The sequence below is a fragment of the Colletotrichum fioriniae genome, assembly GCF_027942845.1.
Source record: "Colletotrichum fioriniae strain IMI 355084 chromosome Unknown scaffold_1, whole genome shotgun sequence".
Classification (NCBI taxonomy): Eukaryota; Fungi; Ascomycota; class Sordariomycetes; order Glomerellales; family Glomerellaceae; genus Colletotrichum; species Colletotrichum fioriniae.
The window spans coordinates 6,395,900-6,415,009 of NW_027076837.1; the positions used below are offsets into that span (position 1 = coordinate 6,395,900).

At 54.0% G+C, this 19,110-nt stretch overlaps 5 protein-coding genes across 5 annotated transcripts; 2 read left to right on the forward strand and 3 right to left on the reverse strand.

Moving 5' to 3' along the window:
• Positions 1-1,084: 1,084 nt before the first annotated feature.
• ACS2 (acetyl-coenzyme A synthetase 2) lies at positions 1,085-3,839 on the reverse strand (the record flags this gene model as incomplete). Its single annotated transcript, XM_065756281.1, has 6 exons — positions 1,085-1,150; positions 1,204-1,608; positions 1,664-1,924; positions 1,978-3,140; positions 3,523-3,546; positions 3,773-3,839. 6 exons carry the CDS (start codon positions 3,837-3,839, stop codon positions 1,085-1,087), a joined length of 1,986 nt encoding a protein of 661 aa, XP_065615521.1.
• A 4,851-nt stretch (positions 3,840-8,690) lies between these two features.
• RFC5 (Replication factor C (RF-C) subunit) lies at positions 8,691-9,856 on the reverse strand (the record flags this gene model as incomplete). Its single annotated transcript, XM_053194224.1, has 3 exons — positions 8,691-9,039; positions 9,094-9,716; positions 9,770-9,856. 3 exons carry the CDS (start codon positions 9,854-9,856, stop codon positions 8,691-8,693), a joined length of 1,059 nt encoding a protein of 352 aa, XP_053048421.1.
• Positions 9,857-10,299: 443 nt separating this feature from the next.
• On the reverse strand, positions 10,300-11,169 carry mrpl16 (mitochondrial 54S ribosomal protein uL16m; the record flags this gene model as incomplete). Its single annotated transcript, XM_053194225.2, has 3 exons — positions 10,300-10,484; positions 10,537-10,678; positions 10,735-11,169. 3 exons carry the CDS (start codon positions 11,167-11,169, stop codon positions 10,300-10,302), a joined length of 762 nt encoding a protein of 253 aa, XP_053048422.1.
• A 373-nt stretch (positions 11,170-11,542) lies between these two features.
• rfc1 (DNA replication factor C complex subunit Rfc1) lies at positions 11,543-14,815 on the forward strand (the record flags this gene model as incomplete). Its single annotated transcript, XM_053194226.2, has 4 exons — positions 11,543-11,688; positions 11,740-11,778; positions 11,830-14,430; positions 14,482-14,815. The coding sequence occupies 4 exons, from the start codon at positions 11,543-11,545 to the stop codon at positions 14,813-14,815; spliced, it is 3,120 nt and encodes a 1,039-aa protein (XP_053048423.2).
• A 754-nt stretch (positions 14,816-15,569) lies between these two features.
• Positions 15,570-18,922, forward strand: N0V96_001644 (uncharacterized protein; the record flags this gene model as incomplete). The annotated part of the gene is made up of 10 exons (XM_065756282.1): positions 15,570-15,639; positions 15,915-16,031; positions 16,122-16,412; positions 16,465-16,569; positions 16,753-17,137; positions 17,199-17,288; positions 17,343-17,563; positions 17,612-17,742; positions 17,796-17,964; positions 18,021-18,922. The coding sequence occupies 10 exons, from the start codon at positions 15,570-15,572 to the stop codon at positions 18,920-18,922; spliced, it is 2,481 nt and encodes an 826-aa protein (XP_065615522.1).
• Positions 18,923-19,110: the final 188 nt, after the last annotated feature.

Consider the following 19,110-nt stretch of genomic DNA (forward strand, 5'->3'; position numbering starts at 1 on the left):
CTTCGCACTGCGTAAGAGGTCGCAGAAGGGAGACATATCCGCCGGTTGCAGATGTATCCCGGCCCGGTCTGCACAGAACGGTAGACGCAGAAGCATACTCCCTTCCCAACCGCATCACACAAGAACCCAACATACAGATAAGTAAATGCATAGCAAAACCCGCAAAACGACATCATTCCATCCTGCGAGTCCACGAATGGTGCCGCTCTAGCGTCACGCATCTCCCGCTGAACCGTGCTCTCTCCCTCTCTCTCTCCCCCCTTCTTGTCTCCGGCCTGGGAACCCACAACCAACGAGCGTGCCTCCCAGGCCTTTACACGTACAGAACAGACCTCTAGCTCACGTTCTCGACCGACGGAGCAGCACCTGCAGTGTCTGCACTAGCGGCCCCGAGAAACTCAACCGTGGCCCGGGCTTTTCCCCCTTCCGTGGAGCGGGCGGAGCGCCGCGTCTAAAGAGGGGGCATCCGAGTGTCAGCAAGCTGCAGATGAACGAACGGACCTCTCTCTCTCTCTCTTTTCTCCCGGGGTTCTCCGTGGACGCAGACTCTTACTCCCGTCATCCATCGGGCCGCAGTCTTGATCAACCCAATGTTTTCGGTGTTGGAGATGGGCAGCTGAGCCTCGGTGGCAAAGGCCGTATATCTCGTCAGCTACGAGTATCAGTAGGTAGACACAGCCTTCCTCGATTCTGATAACGTTCTTCAAGCGACTCGTTGATTGGTGGGAACCGTGATCCGGATACCTGATTGAGTTTACCCACTCGTCATCAAGATATCAAGTAAGTCCGATATCAAGCCGGGCCCTGAGAGGCACGTAGCATGGCACGCGATAGATAGGCAATGCATCTTTTCATGTTTTTTGTTTTCCTTTTGCATTTGACTCGAAAATATTCAAAAACACGGTTCGCTATATGACAAAAAACAAGAAGCAAATAACCCTAGAAAAGCCTTTCATGGGAGTTTCCAGGCGGGCGGTACATCAACCGATCGGTTTGTACCTTTATCCATACTCCTCTGTTCATGTGGTATCACTCACGTCTCTCTTGTCTCTCCCCCACTCCCCCAACATCGTTCGGCATACATTTACTTCTTCCTCTTCTCCTCGTGGACAATGTTGATAATCTTTTCAACAATGGAGGGATCCGAAAGCTATTCTTCGCATTAGCATACAGGTACTCATCAATAGGTGATTTCAAACTTACAGTCGTAACATCACCAAGCTGATCCTCTTCACCAGCCAAGATCTTGCGGAGAATTCTGCGCATAATCTTGCCGGAGCGGGTCTTGGGCAGATCAGGCACGATGTGAACGGCCTTGGGCGCGGCAAACGGCCCGATGCTCTTGCGCACCTGCATGATGAACTCCTTGCGCAGCGCGTCCGAGGCCTCGTTGCCGTCCTTGAGGGCGACGAAGGCGTTGACGGCCTGGCCGGTGAGCTCGTCCGCGACGCCAACGACAGCGGCCTCGGCGATGGAGTGGTGCTCGATGAGCGCGGCCTCGATCTCGGCGGTCGACAGGCGGTGGCCAGAGACGTTGACGACGTCATCAACACGGCCACGGATCCAGTAGAAGCCCTCGTGGTCACGACCGGCTCCGTCACCGGTGAACTATTATCATTGTCAGCTATTGTACAAAACTGTCAAATAGGAGGGCAAGACTCACGTAGTAGCCTGGGTAGACGTTCAGGTACGTGTCCATGTAGCGCTTGTGGGCGCCCCAGACGGTGCGGGCCATACTGGGCCATGCCTGCTTGAAGGCCAACACACCCTCGACGTCGTTGCCGTGAATCTCTTCGCCAGAAACGGGGTCGATGATGGAGGGCTCGATGCCGAAGAAGGGCAACGAGGCACTACCGGGCTTGGTCGGCGTAACACCAGCCAGGGGAGTGATGACGTTGGAACCGGTCTCGGTCTGCCAGTATGTCTGCAATTCTGTTAGTCCAGTTGTATCCTCCCATCAATGCCAACTTCACTTACGTCTACAATGTGGGCCTCCTCCTTGCCGACAACCTCAAAGTACCACTTCCAGACCTCGGCGGCAATGGGCTCACCGACGGAGCCCAGTACTCTGAGGTGCTTCATGTCACCCTTGACATGCTGGTCACCGGCGCGCTTCAGTAACCGCAGGGCGGTAGGGGCGACGTAGAACTGGGTGACTTGGTGGTTCGCGATGATATCCCAATATCTCGAGAAATTGGGGTAGGCGGGTGTACCCTCGAAGACGACGGTGCTCACACCGAGCAGCAGAGGGGCATATACGACGTAGGTGTGTCCAGTAATCCAACCGACATCACCGCCGCAGAAGTAGCGGTCGCCATCGTGAATGTCAAAGACGTACTTGCCCGTGGCGGCGGCACCGACCAGGTAGCCACCGGTGGTGTGCATGACGCCCTTGGGCTTACCGGTGGAACCGGAGGTGTAGAGAAGGAAAAGGGGGTCCTCGGAGTTGACTCGCTCAGGGGGGAAGTAGGAAGGCCACTTCTCGACCTCTTCGTGCCACCACCAGTCACGGCCCTTTGTCATGGGCACATCGGCGCCGGTGCGCTTGTAGACAAGGACGTGGGACACATCAGGGCACTGCTTCAAGGCGTCGTCGACAATCTTCTTGGTGCCGATCAACTTGCCGCCACGCTTACCTTCATCAGTAGTGATGACGACCTTTGAGTTGCCGTCAATGACACGGTCACGAAGGGAATCGGCGGAGAAGCCGGCGAAGACGACGGAGTGGACGGCGCCAATACGGACGCAAGCGAGGAGGGCAATGATGGCCTCGGGAATCATGGGTAGGTAGATGGCAACGGTATCTCCCTTGCGCACGCCCATCTGCTTCAGGACCCAGGCGGTGCGTGAGACCTCGCGGAGCAGCTCGCCGTAGGTGACATTGCGGCCTTCGCCAGGCTCGTCGGCTTCGTAGATGATGGCAACGCGGTTGGGGTCCTTGAAGGCGTGACGGTCGACGCAGTTGTAGCAAGCGTTGAGCTGGCCCTCAACAAACCAAGCGCTATCACCGCCGGCCAGGGAACCGGAGTAGACGGTCTGGAAATCGCTGAACCAAGACAGAAGCTCGCGGGCTTTGGTGCCCCAGAAGGCCTTGGGGTCGGTGATGGATTCCTTGTACAACTTTTGATAGTCCTCGAGACCTGCAGCAGTGGAGAGGAAGGGGGGAGCTCCGGTCAGCCAATGAAGAGAGGAGGAATTGGGGTAAAGAGGGGAAGACGGCTTACTGCTCAGGTGGGGCTTGCTGGGGTGCTCTGCGAGAAAGAGACAGAATTGTTAGCCCAAAACGTCCAATCAGTAGCTCCGAATTGCGCTGCCCCTCCTTCTTTCTCCCATGGAAGGTACAAAGTACTTCGTGGGTATCCATAGGGTTGACCACAGTAACCACAACCCCCCTGCAGCCGCCATAGACAATCTCCAGTGCCCCTCACACGACTTTCGGACGGCAACAGGCCATGGAACTGGGTCTGACTCTTGGGTGTCTGGGTCTGGAATCTGGCGTCTGCGAATCGGCGGCGCACTTACTGTCAAGCATCTTTTGGGGGGGATCTGTTGGGATTCAAAATTAGCCATGGCGGTTCTCCCAACAAGCATGCAAATAAAGCCATTTGATCGAACCGAGAGCAGTCAGGTTTGCGTTGCGCTCGCCCAGAGAACCGTGTAAATGCGGTTGAAAGGATGAGGACGCGGATACAGAGCTCGGTCCTGTTTGGCGCGAGGAACCAAAAGCAGACCAGAAAGGGAGCTAGGAAATTGGGGTTCTGTTCGGGCTTACGGAAGGTATCAACGAGGTGGGCCTCGGCGACCACGGGGGCCTTTTGTGGCTCTGCGGCTTCGGTCATTGTGGCGGCGGGGTGGTTTATGTATGTGCTGCGTGCGTGCGTGCGTGCGTGTGTAAAGTATTGTGTGCGTTTATGAAGCGATGCGGGGTACTTTGTGCAGGCTTGTAGAGGTCTGTTGAGCTTCGAGAGATCCGCTGGCGCTGCGAAGCTGTGAGAATCGTGCGACAATCGTCTGTCTCTGCCGTCCTCGTCGTAAGAGAAGCAGTCCTGCTCGTGCAGTAATGATGGCAGGTCGCGCGCAAGCTGGGGTCGGAACTGGCGCAACTCTCCACAAGTCGAGCGTCGAGTCGCGTGGTGTCCTAGATAGGCGTTGCCGCAAAGCGGGTAGCGGCAGCAGAGAAAACAAGTCGACGTCCCAATGGGTGGTTCCCTTGAATCCTGTCCTCGTTATGTTTGCTTTATGCGTATGTAGCTGAGAGAGGAGATGTCCCAGAAAAGTAGGAGTAATCGGAGTTGGGTTGTGGAAGTGAAGAGAAGAGAAGGAGTAGTAGTAGTAGGAGGAATTGGGAAAGACGAAGAGGATGTGAGTCGTAATTAAGAAGATCAGCTCTCCAGGTGGCCGAGCCGCGAATTGGACGGGGGATGGGATTGCTTTTAATGGACGAATGGGGAACTTGGGACTTGTACTGGGAACGTCTGGTAAACGTGGACTTCGGCTCGACAACTTGAGCCGGAGGCGCTGTTCGGGACCTGGTACGGTGCACCGCGTCAAGCTGGAGAGCTAAAAGGAAGCTTCCTTGTAACGACACCAGCCACTCACTCACTGCTCGGTACCGCACTCCATATCTTGCACAAACATATCCACACATCCATACCTAGCTTCAGTTCACAGTCACGGCTCAGCACTCGCAGTAAATACTTATTCACCCTCAAACAGCCATCTCCATCAGCCCAAGGTCCCAGGTTTGGGCATTGTGCGGCGTGTCAGTGAACTCAGTCAGGTCTCTATTAAGGGGAGCCCCATCCACGGTACGGATCACATCCACGGATCAAGGTACAGCGCAGGCCGATGATGTTATGGAGAAAAGGGACAAGCCATGCGGAAAGGGAAACTCCTTCAGCCCATCCCTTGACCTCCATTGGTCATCATTTGCCATGGCACCCCGCAATCCCATCCGCTTCCTGTAGCCTGTACTCCGTAGGCGGGCTGTGGCTGGTCCATCTCCCTACTCCGTACCGCTGTACCGTTACCGCTTGGCCGGGGGTTGAGCTGCGTCTTTCCTTTCCTTTGCCCCGAACCACCTGCGAACCCTCCCATTCCCTGCAACCCCTCGCGTCCAACCCAGCTCCCAACACCGCGCAGACCTGCATCGTCCAGTCAAAGACGAGACGAATGTACCTTTTGACCTTTCTCCCCAGAGCCCAAGGACGCCAAGCTACCCGTCTCCAAACTCGCCAAAGGAGCCCGCCAGCCCGCCTGCCGTCCGCGCCTGGATGCTCCTTGGCCCGTCGGTTGGTCTTGGTCTGGGGGAGGGGAAGGGTTTCTGCGCTAAGGAGAGACAAAAAGACACAATTGGACCTCGCAGCTGTGCCTTGTAAGTACTTTACGAAGTGTCCGTAGCTCGTCTGAATGCGACGAACTCTGTTCGCCTACCTATTAGATTCTCCCGTCGACCGGCCGAGCAAAGTGAACGCCCAATGACCCTGGCCCTTCTCGTGATCCACGGTAGCCTGTTGTTAGGATGACGGTGACGACGTCCAAGAGCCTTCTCATAATCCCGCGCTCATTTGTACAGGTGACGAGCCATTCGCTTTCACACCATTCGCGCTAGGGAGCCTGTCTTAAAATGGGGGCATCGCGTGTCAATCAGTGTCGGTACTGAAATTGTCTCCTGCCTGTGCTCGTAAATAGCCTGTATGGATACCCTGACCGCCTAAAATCGGCCCTATGATATATATTCATCGATTCACCATTGACGATATCACTTCACCAAAGCAGCACATATTGAGAGCCATTGTTTTGGTGGAGCTTTCTTCTTGCACTGCGGCCGTGGCTGTCGACATCTCTCCTAGTCGTCTGTCTCGGGTTATGGCCTGTCTTTTCGTCTCCTGGCTTGAACTCGCCGAGAATGCGCCAGTGGTATAAGTGGCGCCCATCACCCGACTTCTTCGTCCATCATCACCTTGGTTGCTTGGGTGGCCGAACCAGACCGAGGACAACCGGAAGCTCCAAGAATTTGTCAATGCGGCGGACTGGTCTCCCGACGCTTTGCTGTCAAATCATTTTGGCGTCAAGCGAACGAGGCACCAAAGCTTGCCCCTCACCTGCCCAGCGTTCCCCGCACTCCTCTTCCCCAGCGGCGTCGAGTTTGCGCCTCATAGGTCTCCTAGGCTGACCGCATTGCGCCGCTATTCAGGAAGCCATGCGGCTGTCGCCCAGCCAAGTGTACGCCAGCCGAGGACGATGGATGCTGATCACGGCGCGCGACCCCTAAGTGCCGTGGTGTTCCGGCCTCCGTGATTGGCCACGACCCCAACGATGACATGTTGATGATTGTGTCCTTTGGCTTGGCTCCTGCGACTTCTGGACGACCTGGCAACGACCATATCAACCCAGGTGCTCTCAAAGGCAATGATGTTGTTCTTCAAGCAAATGCATGCCCGGTTGTATCGGAGCATCCAACGGAAGGTAACTTCAACAAAGTCGAGAATTGAGCGGCCCCAGGGCTCCGCAGGCCCCGCTGTTCGTCGTAGGCATTTCGGGGTCTGGCATTGGGTCGGGATTCAACAAAGTCTCGCAGATTCCGGGGTCGTAATCCACCACACCTGCAGTCGCAATTTGCAACTGTCTTCTTTCTCCTTGCAGATTGTGGGTCATCTCTCAGGCTGCGCACTCGCGCGTGTTGCCGATTGTCCTTCGGAAGAGAAAAAATGCCCCCGAACCCACTGTGATGACTGTCGATGACCGCAGGCCTATCATGCGGCATCTCCGACGTCGGCTGCGGTCCACAGAATAAACTACGGAGGCTGTCAAAGTACTCCGTATGGAGTACATTGGTACGAATAGTAGCATCCACTTGGGTGATCTGTTCTCCAAGATACTAGAGAGTTGTATCGGAGCTATCATGGCCGCCGTCGAGGTCGCCGCCAGTTGGGGAACCAAGGAACCTCCATCTGAAGTTACAGGCAGCGTTAGGAGGTTGGTTGTCGTATTGCTACAGCATGGCATTGGCCTGTAGACTGAATGGAGGGGCACATCTGTACCAGCACCATGCAGGCGGAAGAAAACCATGGGTAGAGAATGCTGGTGTAGCGAGCGGTGGTGTGCGTGTGTGGTTGGAGGGGTCAAACAGAAGTCCCGCTCGTCCTTGCGCAGGTTGAAGAGAGGAGAAGAGATCCATGGATTGCTTGTAAGTGGATGCCATCCTCGGGTATGACTGATGTAACACACAACAGGCAGGTGCTGTGTGCTGCCTAACTTACCTAAGGCGCCTGCCTCACGTTTTTGTGTACCTGACGCCTGGCGTTGTCTTCGGGAAAGTGGCTTGCCTCATATCAAGAGCCCCTTCCTCCAACGAGTACACCAAAGTGTTGGTTCCTGTCGAATCTGTGAACATGAACGAATCGAAGAGCTTCACGTTCCATTTAGCAAATTTTCTCCAGCACCAAACGTGGCATGATGGCCTCCTGCAGTTAAACACCTCGCCTCCGCGTTTTCCCCTCAGAACCCTTTCACCTAACCCTGGACTCCCCAGACAGCTCATAGACTTCCCGCATTTTACCCCGTGGGCACCCGGATATCCCATGTCCACCAGTTGAAGTACCTCAGTGAAGTATCGATACACAGGGCAAGCGCGCGCCCCTGCTTGTGATGCGCTGTTTTAGTCGTGCTGCGTGCTGCCATTCCAGAAGGCCGAGTCCCTTGCCCTTCCTCAAATAACCCCTGTTCCATTGTTCTTACTATGCAGCATGTGTGAGACTGGTTCCAACCTAACCTTTCCCTGCTCATCCGGGTCAGTCCACCTCCCGCCGTCTCATAGGATGGACGAATGGAAGTCGCCTTGGCATACCCGAGACCCGCGGGGGAAGTCTTGGGCATAACGCCGTCCCGCCGTCGCTGCCGCCGCATCTGTATTTTGTGGCCCGGGAAGGGGTCCTCCTTCTTTACGGGAAATCCGGGCGAAGGATCCTCTTACATCTGAGCGATTTGTGTGGAGAATCACAGGGTACGGATTACCTGTCCGTATCAATGAGCGAAAAAAGTATTGTTGCTTCAACCTTTGGCCGGGGTTTATTCTGGAAATCGGAGATTCTCTCAAACGGGCCATTTGGGATAAATCACCGCGAGTCCTCCGAGCCTCGTGCGGCAGAATATGGATCTCTGGCATCCCCATATAAGCATGTGGGAATTTCGCCCTTTCTGTTGGGGAACTCCTGATGACAGATTGTTGAGTGCAAGAAAAAAAAAGAAGGGGAGCCGTCTTAGCCGCTTGCGCGGTGACCTATCAGACTAACGCAATAGGTTCACTTGCATCCTGCGTGAGGCAGCATCGTCGCCTAAGCACCCAAGATATACACGTAGAAACTGACATTCTATCCTCGGTACCCTGGTCGGTCATCCTGACCGGAAGTATGGGCCCTGTCGTGAGGCTTTGCCGATCGATCACAAGTTACCACATGCGCGCACTGCGGTTCCGAATGCTCTTTGAGACATTGGACGCTCGACTCATAAACATCCAATCGGACTGACGGCAAAACACATTAGAGACCCAGCTGGTTGGGAGCCGCTAGGTGGACTTGTTTGCATTTTGGCACTGGCCTGGCGTGCCTGGTAGTAGTAGAAGAAGTATGTGCCCCCGACATGTACCGCCTTGAACCCCTAAACGCCTCCTTTGGTATTATCCATTTTGCTCACAACTCCATACTCATCAAGTACATCTCCATGATCCTCATGAACTTGGCCACGAACGCTTCCAGGTGGAAGATGACCTTCGTGCCCATCCTGATCCGATGCTCGTAGAATGCCGACCACTTGATCACCTCCGCTTTCAGGGCGTCGTCGATCAACGCAATGAGCTTGAACGTCAATGTCTTGAGAATCGTGGTTGGCGGTATGCAGTGCGTGAGAAGGTCGTATAGCTTCGCACGCACCTGAAGAATCCGTGCTGGCGTGTGCTCGTCAACGATCTCTCTCGCTATCTGGCTGATGAGAGCCTCCCAGTCTGGCGGCGGGATTGGTGTGCTATCCGTGACTTTCTCGCTGTTGGCTTGTTAGCTCCTAACCCTACAAAGGCCGGGCGCAAAGATGCCCTACTTTTGTGCGTGAACGGCCTCGTACATGAGCAGAGCTCGTCGTAGATTCCTGCCGCTCTCCTGCGCTATCCTCATATGCAGACCCTTCACCATGGGCCAGTTCTCCTTCTTCGCTGACACTGCCAGGACCTCACAGATTTGCTCGTGAGTTGGTGCAGCTACTCGGACCAGAAGTGTTCTCGATCGGATGGGGGCGATGATGTTTGCCGTCGAATTGGCTAGGAGGATCAATCGTAGGTTAGGAGAGTACTTCTCCATTGTGCGACGCAGCGCAGCCTGCGCATCTCTGGTAAGGTGGTCTGCCTCATTGATGACCACGACCTTGAATCTCTGCTTTGCCGACTGGTCGACCTGTTGTGTCTGTGCCACCTCCTTCAGCAGGTCCTGTACAACAACTCTGTCGTAGTTTCCGACGTCCGACGGAGTGATCTCGAGGTGGTAGTTGGACGCGACAATGTTGAATTCGAGCTTGCGGTTACTCGACGTCTGGAAAACACGCGCATCGATCTTGATCTTCTCTACACCGGGCCCGTACAACTCCTTGAGTGTGGCGACGATGCGGGTCTTCTTTCCAGCGCCGGACGGACCGTATACCAACAAATGGGGGAAATCTCCGCTCTGGGCCTGTGAAATATGTGAGTAGCTGCCTGTGAGAGAGCAGATTTGTAGCTTCCTACCAGAGAGCCAAGTCGGTCCGAGAGCTCCTGATGGTATGTCAGAGCATCTAGTGATCTTGGTCTATGTTTGTCGACAATGAGCGCCATTTTGATTGCTGTGATGTGGAAATGCCTTGTTGAAGACTTCAAACTGGCTGACGGAGCGGGCTGCAAAGCGTGGGACTTTTTGGTGATGCGCTCTGAAAGAAGACGCGTTCGCGTTAAGTGGGAAATATCTAGGCGTGGCTAGTGACCTTGGCCCGTGCCCTCAAGCTGCACATGTGCATGCACCACTACTTGGCGCACAATGACGCCTCAAGCATTCTCTCGATCCTATATAAACCAATTTGTGCAACAAAAGCCGGCAATGATCATTTCAAGATATAGTCATGATGAATTTGAAAGGTAGTTCCTTTATTTGTACAGCCGCAATGACACCTCGCCATCTGGTAAGGTCATCTATAGTACAGCCACTCCATGAACTTGAGATTGCGCTTAGCCTATCTCAAAGTGAAGAGCGGTAAATGTTACAATCATTGTCATCCAAAACTCTAGGGCGCTGCAGATGGCGTAGTGGCAGACGCCGCGCTGGTGGGCTTGCTTGTTGCCTCAGCCAGTAAGTCCTCAGGCGCGATCACCTTTCTTGGCCTCTTCAGATCCTCCAACGTGACACCGTTTTCAAGCTTCGTGATACCAACAACAGGGGCGGCTCCCTTGTGTACGAACTCCCATTGACCTTGCATTGAGTCAGTAATGGTTGTGCCTCACGCATTTGGGGATGTACTCACCGGGCAACTTGTTACCCGCCAGACGGAAGGCATCCTTCGCAACAGCCTCGTGAAGCATTCCTCTGATTTCGAAAACGATCTGGTTCACAGCAACACGCGCCGCCCAATGATCGAAAGAACCCTTTCCCTTACCCATACGCATCTAGTCCGGGAATCAGCACCTGACTATCACTCATAATTCCTCATCATCCGCCTTACCTCGTTACCAGACACATAGACACCAACGTTGCAGCACACTCTCTTGTACAGCCGGTACTTTTGACCACGTAATCTCATCTTAATCGTATCTTCAGCGTTCTTGAGCTGCTTGGCGCTGATTCTTCGGTGGTGATCCTTCATTCGGAGACCGTAGTCGCCCCAGATGACAGTTGTGCCCTTGGTCGATCCTCCCGTAGCCACACGAGGACGTCCTTTCATCATTTTCTTCGTTCGGTCGATCGAGGGCTCGAGCCATGTGCCCTGCGCTGCAGGTGTCGTGGAAAATGGGCGAGCATCGCGGAGGATCTGGGATGCGACCAGCGGCTTCGTCAATTGAGGTCGGATCGCGGCCCTGAGAGGGCTGACTATCGGTGTCGCAGATATTCTGAGGCCTTGGAAGGCGCTGAGCAGCGCCGTAGGAGCGGTAGACCTCATGTTTGCGAATTGCCGATGAACGTCGTTGATGATGGGATCTCCAAAAAAATGTCCCTAGCTTCACGAGAGCTTGGGTGTGGCTTAGATGGCCTGAGATGTTGGGCGATAATTTTGCTGAGGCTTTGCCTGGAGCTGCTGCGCCACAAGCACTCTAAAGTGAACTGACCGGGGTCACAGACCTCGCGTCACTTTCGCGTAGCAACTGGAAATCCATTACGTGCACGCTTCTCGACACCAGGCACGGCGACCTCGATTGGTCTCTTCGTCTGTCAACCTCCAACATCTCCAGGCAACAGCAGCCCAACTTTCGATATAAATCTGTCGCTGCTCTTTGCAATCACTCAACGAAACAGAGGTGACAGCACATAACGCAATGCCTGATATTAGGTCATTCTTTGGGCCGAAGGGAGGCGGGCCCCCGAAGCCACTGCCAAAAAAGGTCGAGGAGCCCCCAAAGGCCCGAAGGGGGAGGAAGGTCATCGAGGACAGCGACGATGATGCCGAGCCTACTCCTGCGCCGTTAGTCAATTCCGAACCCTTGCCTTTGAAAACAAAGCTAACTCGTCCTAGAAAGCCGGCTACAAAAGCTGCTGTCAAGAAGAAGGCTAAGTACGCGAATCATATTACCCTCTTCATCGATTGCTTCTGACTCTGTGGCAGAGACGAGGCTGCAAAGGGAACTGAGACGACAGCTAGCGATTACTTTGCATCATCGAAATCTTCCAAGGCGGCTAAGCCTGCACCCGCCGTAAAGCCAGACCAAGCAGCTAAAGTAAAGACCGAAGTCGAGATCAGGACCAGTCCACGCAACAAGAAGACAACTGCGAAACCTGTAGAAGAAACCCCCAAGAAGCGGGCCGCTAGAACGTACACTAAAATCGAGTCCGATGACGATGCCGATGCATACAAGGACGAGGACGACGAGGATGACGATGACATCTTCGCTGCTGATGTAAAGGGTCGCAACAAGCGAAAGACTGACGACTATGCGGAGGACGAGAGCGACGAGGATATTCAACCAAAACTGAAGCGTGTAGCCTCTCGAAGTGCCGCCAATGGGACTCCAAGCAAGAGCACGAGGGCAGCAGCTGGCACAAAGAGGCGCAAGACTCCTGACGAGGACGAGGAGGAAGAGGAGGAAGAGCAGCCGCCAAAGAAGAAGGCTCCCGCTAAGCCACGCGCTCCCAGGGCCAAGAAAGCAGACGAACCTGAAGATTCGGCTTATCAGTCGATCCTCGACAACATCCCCACTGTCCGCCCTCCGACGCCTCCACCCCAGGACCCAAATGCCCCCAAGTTTGACTGGAGAAAGAACGCTGGTGGTGGTGGAAACAGCGCGGCTGTGCCTGCTAATGCAGGTGCTGCGGAATTGCCTGAAGGCGAGGATGAATGTCTCTCTGGATTGACGTTCGTCTTCACCGGTGTCCTTCAAACCATTGGCCGTGAGGAAGGTCAGGCGTTGGTGAAGAAATACGGTGGTAAAATTACTGGGGCACCAAGTAGCAAGACAAGCTATGTCGTTCTGGGAGACGACGCGGGACCCAGCAAGCTGAAGAAAATCAGGGATATGAACATCAAAACCATCAACGAGGAGGGCCTCTTCGAACTCATCAGGAAGTTGCCTGCCTATGGCGGCTCCGGCAAGGGTGCGGAGAAGGCGCGCGAAAAGAAGAAGAAGGATGAAGAGGCTATCAAAATCCAGGCATTGGAGATGGAGCGAGAGGAGAAGGCCCGGAAGGCTGCAGCAGAGAAGGCAGCCAAGCAAGCAGCAGCCGCTCGGGGGACGACAACTGCCCCTACCCCGACAGCAGCTCCAGTGCAGCTGTGGACATCAAAGTATGCCCCGACGGCACTTAATCACATCTGCGGCAACAAGGCACAGGTCGAGAAGATTCAGGCTTGGTTGAGAAATTGGCAAAAGGCACGCAAGTACGACTTTCAAAGACGTGGTGCAGACGGTATGGGCGGCACGCGGGCTATCATCATCTCTGGACCGCCGGGCATTGGCAAGACGACCGCGGCACATTTGGCCGCCAAACTCGAGGGCTTCGATGTCATTGAGAGCAACGCCAGTGACACTCGCAGCAAGAAACTAGTCGAAAATGGTGTCGCTGATATCATGAATAACACATCGCTTCTCGGCTTCTTTGCCGGAGACGGCAAGAAGGTTGACGGAGAAAAGAAGAACATTGTATTGATTATGGACGAAGTTGACGGAATGTCCGCAGGAGATCGCGGTGGTGTCGGAGCCTTGGCTAAGTTCTGCAAAAAGACTGAGATCCCCCTCATTCTCATTTGCAACGAGCGGAAACTGCCGAAGATGAAGCCGTTTGACTTCGTCGCCATGGATGTTCCCTTCAGGCGCCCGACGGTCGAACAGGTCCGGTCCCGTATCATGACAATCTGTCATCGCGAAGGCCTCAAGCTTCCTGTACCTGTCGTCGATGCCCTCATCGAAGGCAGTAACAAGGATATTCGACAAATCATCAACATGATCTCCACCGCCAAGCTCGACCAAGCATCGATGAGCTACGACAAGGGCAAGGCAATGACCAAGGCATGGGAGAAACACGTCGTTCTAAAGCCTTGGGATATTTGCCAGAAGATGCTCGCTGGTGGTCTGTTTGCTCCCGCCAGTAAAACCACTTTGAACGAAAAGATCGAGCTATACTTCAACGACCACGAATTCAGTTACCTGATGATCCAGGAAAACTACCTACGCTCAAAACCCATGGCACTAAACAATAGAGGTTACAACAAGAGGGAAGAGAACCTGAAGTACCTCGAATTGGTAGACCAGGCGGCGGAGAGCATCAGCGATGGTGACCTGGTCGATCGGATGATTCACGGACCTCAACAGCAATGGAGTCTCATGCCTACTCACGCAGTGTTCAGCACGGTTCGACCATCGAGTTTCGTTGCTGGCCAGCTCATGGGCTCCAACTTCACATCCTGGCTCGGCAACAACAGCAAGACTGGCAAACTTGGTCGGTTCGTCCGTGAGCTGCACTCGCACATGCGGTTGAGGTCATCTGGAGACGCCAATGAGGTTCGCCAGCAATATCTGCCTGTCTTGTGGGATCAGATGATCCGCCGGTTGTCCATCGAGGGCAAGGAATCTGTCGACGAGATTATCGAGCTGATGGACAGCTACTACTTGACACGAGACGACTTCGATGCGATTCAGGAGCTCGGTGTTGGTCCGCAAGCTGAGGGCCGGGCTGATATCGAGTCCAAGACAAAGGCAGCATTCACGCGAACGTAAGTACTCTTGCCTCTCGCTGTCCATATTTAGTACTAATAACTTTCCAGCTACAACGCAATGTCTCATCCTATTCCTTTCTTGAAGGCCAGCAATATCATGGAGCCCAAGAAGGTGGCGAAGGAGGCTCCGGATCTTGAGGAAGCTATTGAGGAGGACGATGATGCCGATGTTGCGGAACCTGCTGATGCGGGCGAGGAGGACGAGGACAAGATTGACTTGAAGAAGGACAAGCTAATCAAGGCGCCCAAACCGAAGGCTAAGAGAGCAACGAAGAAGGCCAAAGCAGGCGATGACGATGACGACGAAGATGCAGATGCTAAACCTAAGAAGGGTAGGCCCAAGGCCAAGGCAACGACTGCCAAGGGAAAGGGCAAGAAGTAATGGCAACATAGTCGACAGATATCGATGTGAGGGGCATCTTTCATGAGAGGAGCCCGCCGGTATTCACTGAGTTTGAGTGAGGCAATCCTTACTTTGTGCACAGTACTGCTAGGATTATGAGGTTTGAAACAGGAATTCCTGCTGTTCTTTGAACACCTCTTATCAATGGTTAGATATCGTATGAAGCTGTAAACTAATCACAACATGATTTGAGAGATGCATATCATGAAAGGTAATCAGTGTAAAATGTTTTGAGCGACAATATCTGTGTAAGTTAATACGTAAGGAACCAGACCAGAGAATGACAGCTGTAGCTTGACTTCTTCATGGAATGCGGCTGCAAGTATGTGATAGACAATGTTTTTGTGCACGCCCACCCAAGGCTTGTGAATCCTGGAGGAGCTTCCTGCCAGAATAGGTTGTTCTTCAGCCTTTGCAAGAATCCTTCCAACACACACATCACCACCAGCACAAGGGGTGATGCCAACTAGACACAAAACTTGAAAGGCAATCGACCAGGCTCTAGGTCCTTCATTTTTCAGCACTCCAAGTTCCAAGTGAGTTTCTCTTGATGGCTCCGAATTTTCACCTCGCCCTCCATAAGCACAAAGCTGATCCAAAACGTTCGTTGCGCAGTCCGCCATATCAAATGATTCCCATCAGTTACAACGCCTACATCCAACCGACCATCCATGATGTCGACCACTTGGGATCAACCCGCTTAGTCGTCGGTACGGCTTCAAGCTCCATGATGATGAATGAGAAGGGTTCAAAAGAGCCCGGGTCCAAGAAGACGTTCCGAACTGCTGCAAAGGCCTTGAAGGGTGAATATTTCCTCCAACCCTCAACGCTTCCTGATCTCACGATCTCTCACTTCAACCACCCTCTGCTCATCCATTTTCCGATCCTTCCTCTTTTTCCTTCCCATCGAGTCCTGCCGAGCTTCATCCACCTCCAAACTCGAGTGTTTGAGACGTTTGTTTCTTCGGAAATACTCAAAAAATTATTGCTTAACCTTCCTTCCTTCCTTCCTTCACTCGGATCCTTCATATCAACATTTATTCCATCGCTTGAGAGTTGCTCATTATTCTCATTACAGGTCTGGTATCGAAGGCGGCTCATTCTCTCAAGAAATCAAAGAGCTTCACTACCCTCAAGCGACTGTCGAGCATGTCTTCTCGACGTGATCGCGGCCAGCACTCGCGCTCCAAGTCTGGTAAGTCATCCAACTGCTCATAGATTTTTGGACAGCTTTCATCGCAAGTACGAACCGTGTTTTTGACAAAAAAAAACAAAAAACAAATAGCAAACAACATCGACACCGCGGGTAACCTTGAAGATCACAATCCTCATCGCCTTTCCATCATCGAAGAGGCGTCTCGCGAGTCGTCCCGCGACATCTATGCTGCCAACATGTACGATGAACAGGGCTTCCTCAGTGAAGATCACGAGGACATCTACGATCTCAACGAGTTCGAGATGATGAACTCCAACGTCGGACCACACGGTCAGGAGAATGGAGCCCTTACCCACGATACGGTCTTGTACGGCAACTGGGGGCAAGACAACAACTTGCACGAGTTCAACCGTTCTTCAAGTAAGTCTTTAAATTAATGCCTCCTCATTTCTGTATCTAATTTCTTTAAAAGGCCCAGAGACCGTCGTTTTTGACCATGCCCGCTATGCCGGTGTGAACCTCTGGGAGGTGAGCATCAGCACCGATTCGGAGTCGTACTCGCGTTCGGTCCATGAAGGTATCAAGTGCTCCGCGTTGTTCTGCTGCTTCCACTAGGTTCTTAGATAGCAAATTCTGGTTTCAATGAGATACCTTTCTGCTCTTACTGACTCCATCTACTTGCTCCCTGCCTGGGCTACGTAGATTTTTTCTATCTGCTCTTTCCTTCACATGAATGTCGTAACTAACCGACTTATCTTAGTTCCTGATCCCAGCATCAAGATCGAGGGAATCCCCACGACCAAGGACTGGTCCATCTTCCAGAGCGAGCTGGTCGACTACGGTCCCGATGAGCCTAGCCCTCAGCTCCCTGGCTGCTCGGCCGGTCACCCTTTCGCGAAGGACTGGTTCATGACAGACTCCATGATGAAGGCCTACGATGCTGTTCGGGGCTCCATGAGGGATGCGAACGACCCGCTGAGGTCTTGGATGGAGGTTAAGGCTTTCGAGTCTGCTCTTCGAGCTCAGAGAGATGCTGCCAAGGTTGTGGTTGAAGTCCCTTCTTGCCAGCAAGATGAGAAGCCCGACGTCAAGGGAAAAGGAAGAGCTGCCGATGGCGGCGGCTTTGCCCGCGGCGAGTCCCAGAAGTGAGTCTCACCCGTGGATATACCCAATTACTAGTCATTCTTCTGACCACGGTTCTTCCAGTGCTTCCAAGACGCAGTCATCTCCTGTCAAGGGAAGCGCGACTCCAGGCTTGGAGACTAATGCGAAGCGAGAGATGGATGACTATGTCAAGTGAGTTTTCGTGTGGCCCGTTGCTTCATTCATGCTTATGACGGACTGTATTAGGATGCTCAATGACACCCATTTGTTGTCTACCGAGTACGCCCCAGATACTGCGGACAGGAAGGGAACCTACAATGTCCCTCGTCCCAAGTATCTTCACATCGCGTCTGATTTTGAAGGCTTCAGATTCGAGGATTATCTCCCTCCGGTTACCGAGACACCTGGTCCCTCTTTCGAGGGGCTGCTCCCCTACAAGCTGCCCTACGATCCGGAGCGCAACTTTGGTAAGTCTAGCTCAAGTCATTGTTTGCGCCGATACTGACACATGTTAGTCGAGGACTACGGTATCTCGGACGACGAGGGTGATCCCGCGTCAGGACGAATCTCTCCTTGTACTTTCCGCCTTCTTGCAGAGGGATGTGCTGAGCAGAACACTAACGGAAAGGTCTTCATGGCCGAGGATGTAAGTTTTGCTGCATCTCCTTTCCAAGCAACCCAAGGCTGAACAGATTCTAGGCTCAGCGTATGCGTCCCGAGACTTCCATGGACGATGGCCCTCCTAAAGAGAAAGCCCCTGACCGTCTCCTCATGGAGTTCGAGACCCAGAGAGACATCAATGACAATGGCTATCTCACGCCCTGCTACTCTCTTGATTCTGAACCTTCCATCATCTACCTGCCTGCTGGTAACTAGCACAACAATGACCCGCCCAAAAGCACAAATCCACTGACTCTAGCATAGGCGTGACCTTCAAGCACAAGATGCGCAACTGGTGGTTCGGCCTCTTCGACCGCATGAACCCCGAAGTCGCACGTAACTTCCGCAAGATCGAGTATCATGAGCCAGGCGACCCCCCGATCGCACCTCCCGAGGCTGCCACCGAGGATTCGGCGACCACTGCCGAGCCCAGCGGCCCCTGGGCCCAGCACTACACCCACTCCGATATTGAGACGATCCTCAACACCCCGGGCGCCCGCAAGGTCGCCGGCGTCGAGGCGGCGAGCGCGGCCGAACTTATCACGCAGCGCCAGAAGACCATCCTCCGCTGGAAAACCCGAGACGAGGAAGTCACCCGCGAGAACGCCGTCCTGCGCGGCGACGTCGGTCGAGCCCAGAAGGAGCTCCGCGAGATGCGCCTCTCCGTCGACCACGTCCTGGCGCAGAGGGCCGCCCGAGAGCGCGCCGAACGCGAGCGTGCAGCGCGGGAGCTCAGAGAAGCCTGGGAGCGCAAGGCCGCGTGGGAGCGTGCTGAGAAGGAGAGAATAGCCGCGGAAGAGCTCGCCGAGAAGGAACGCAAGGCCGCCGAGGAACTTGCCGAGCGAGAGCGCAAGGCTGCCGAAGAGCGCGCTGAGCAGGAGAGGAAGGCTGCCGAGGAGCTTGCCAAGCGCCAGAAGCACGAGAAGCGGGTGCTACGCCGTGTGTCGGCGCACTTGCACGACTTGCGGTACGAGGTTCAGGCCAAGTTCCACTCCCTCAAGGACGCCGAGGATGAGAACAAGAAGATGAAGAAGGAGTTGGTTCGTTGCACGACCCGAATCAAGGAGGAGTGCTTGAGAGCCAACTTGTCGAGTCCCGATGAGGTTCGCCGGGCTGTCTCGCAGAACTTCCGGGACAAGATGGCGGCCTTGGACCTTGCTGGTTGATTGTGGAATGAGTTTGCCGTGAGAACTGGCCTATGACACAGTAAGCTGTCCTTGTGGCATTCTCGCTTTTATCTTGCTATTTTCAGCCTGGCTCTCCAGTGACCTGCTGCTGACGGGTAAGTTCTGGCATTTGGATCCTGACCATTTCGTTTGGCTTACAACGACACTAGGTAAAGCCTATCCGACTT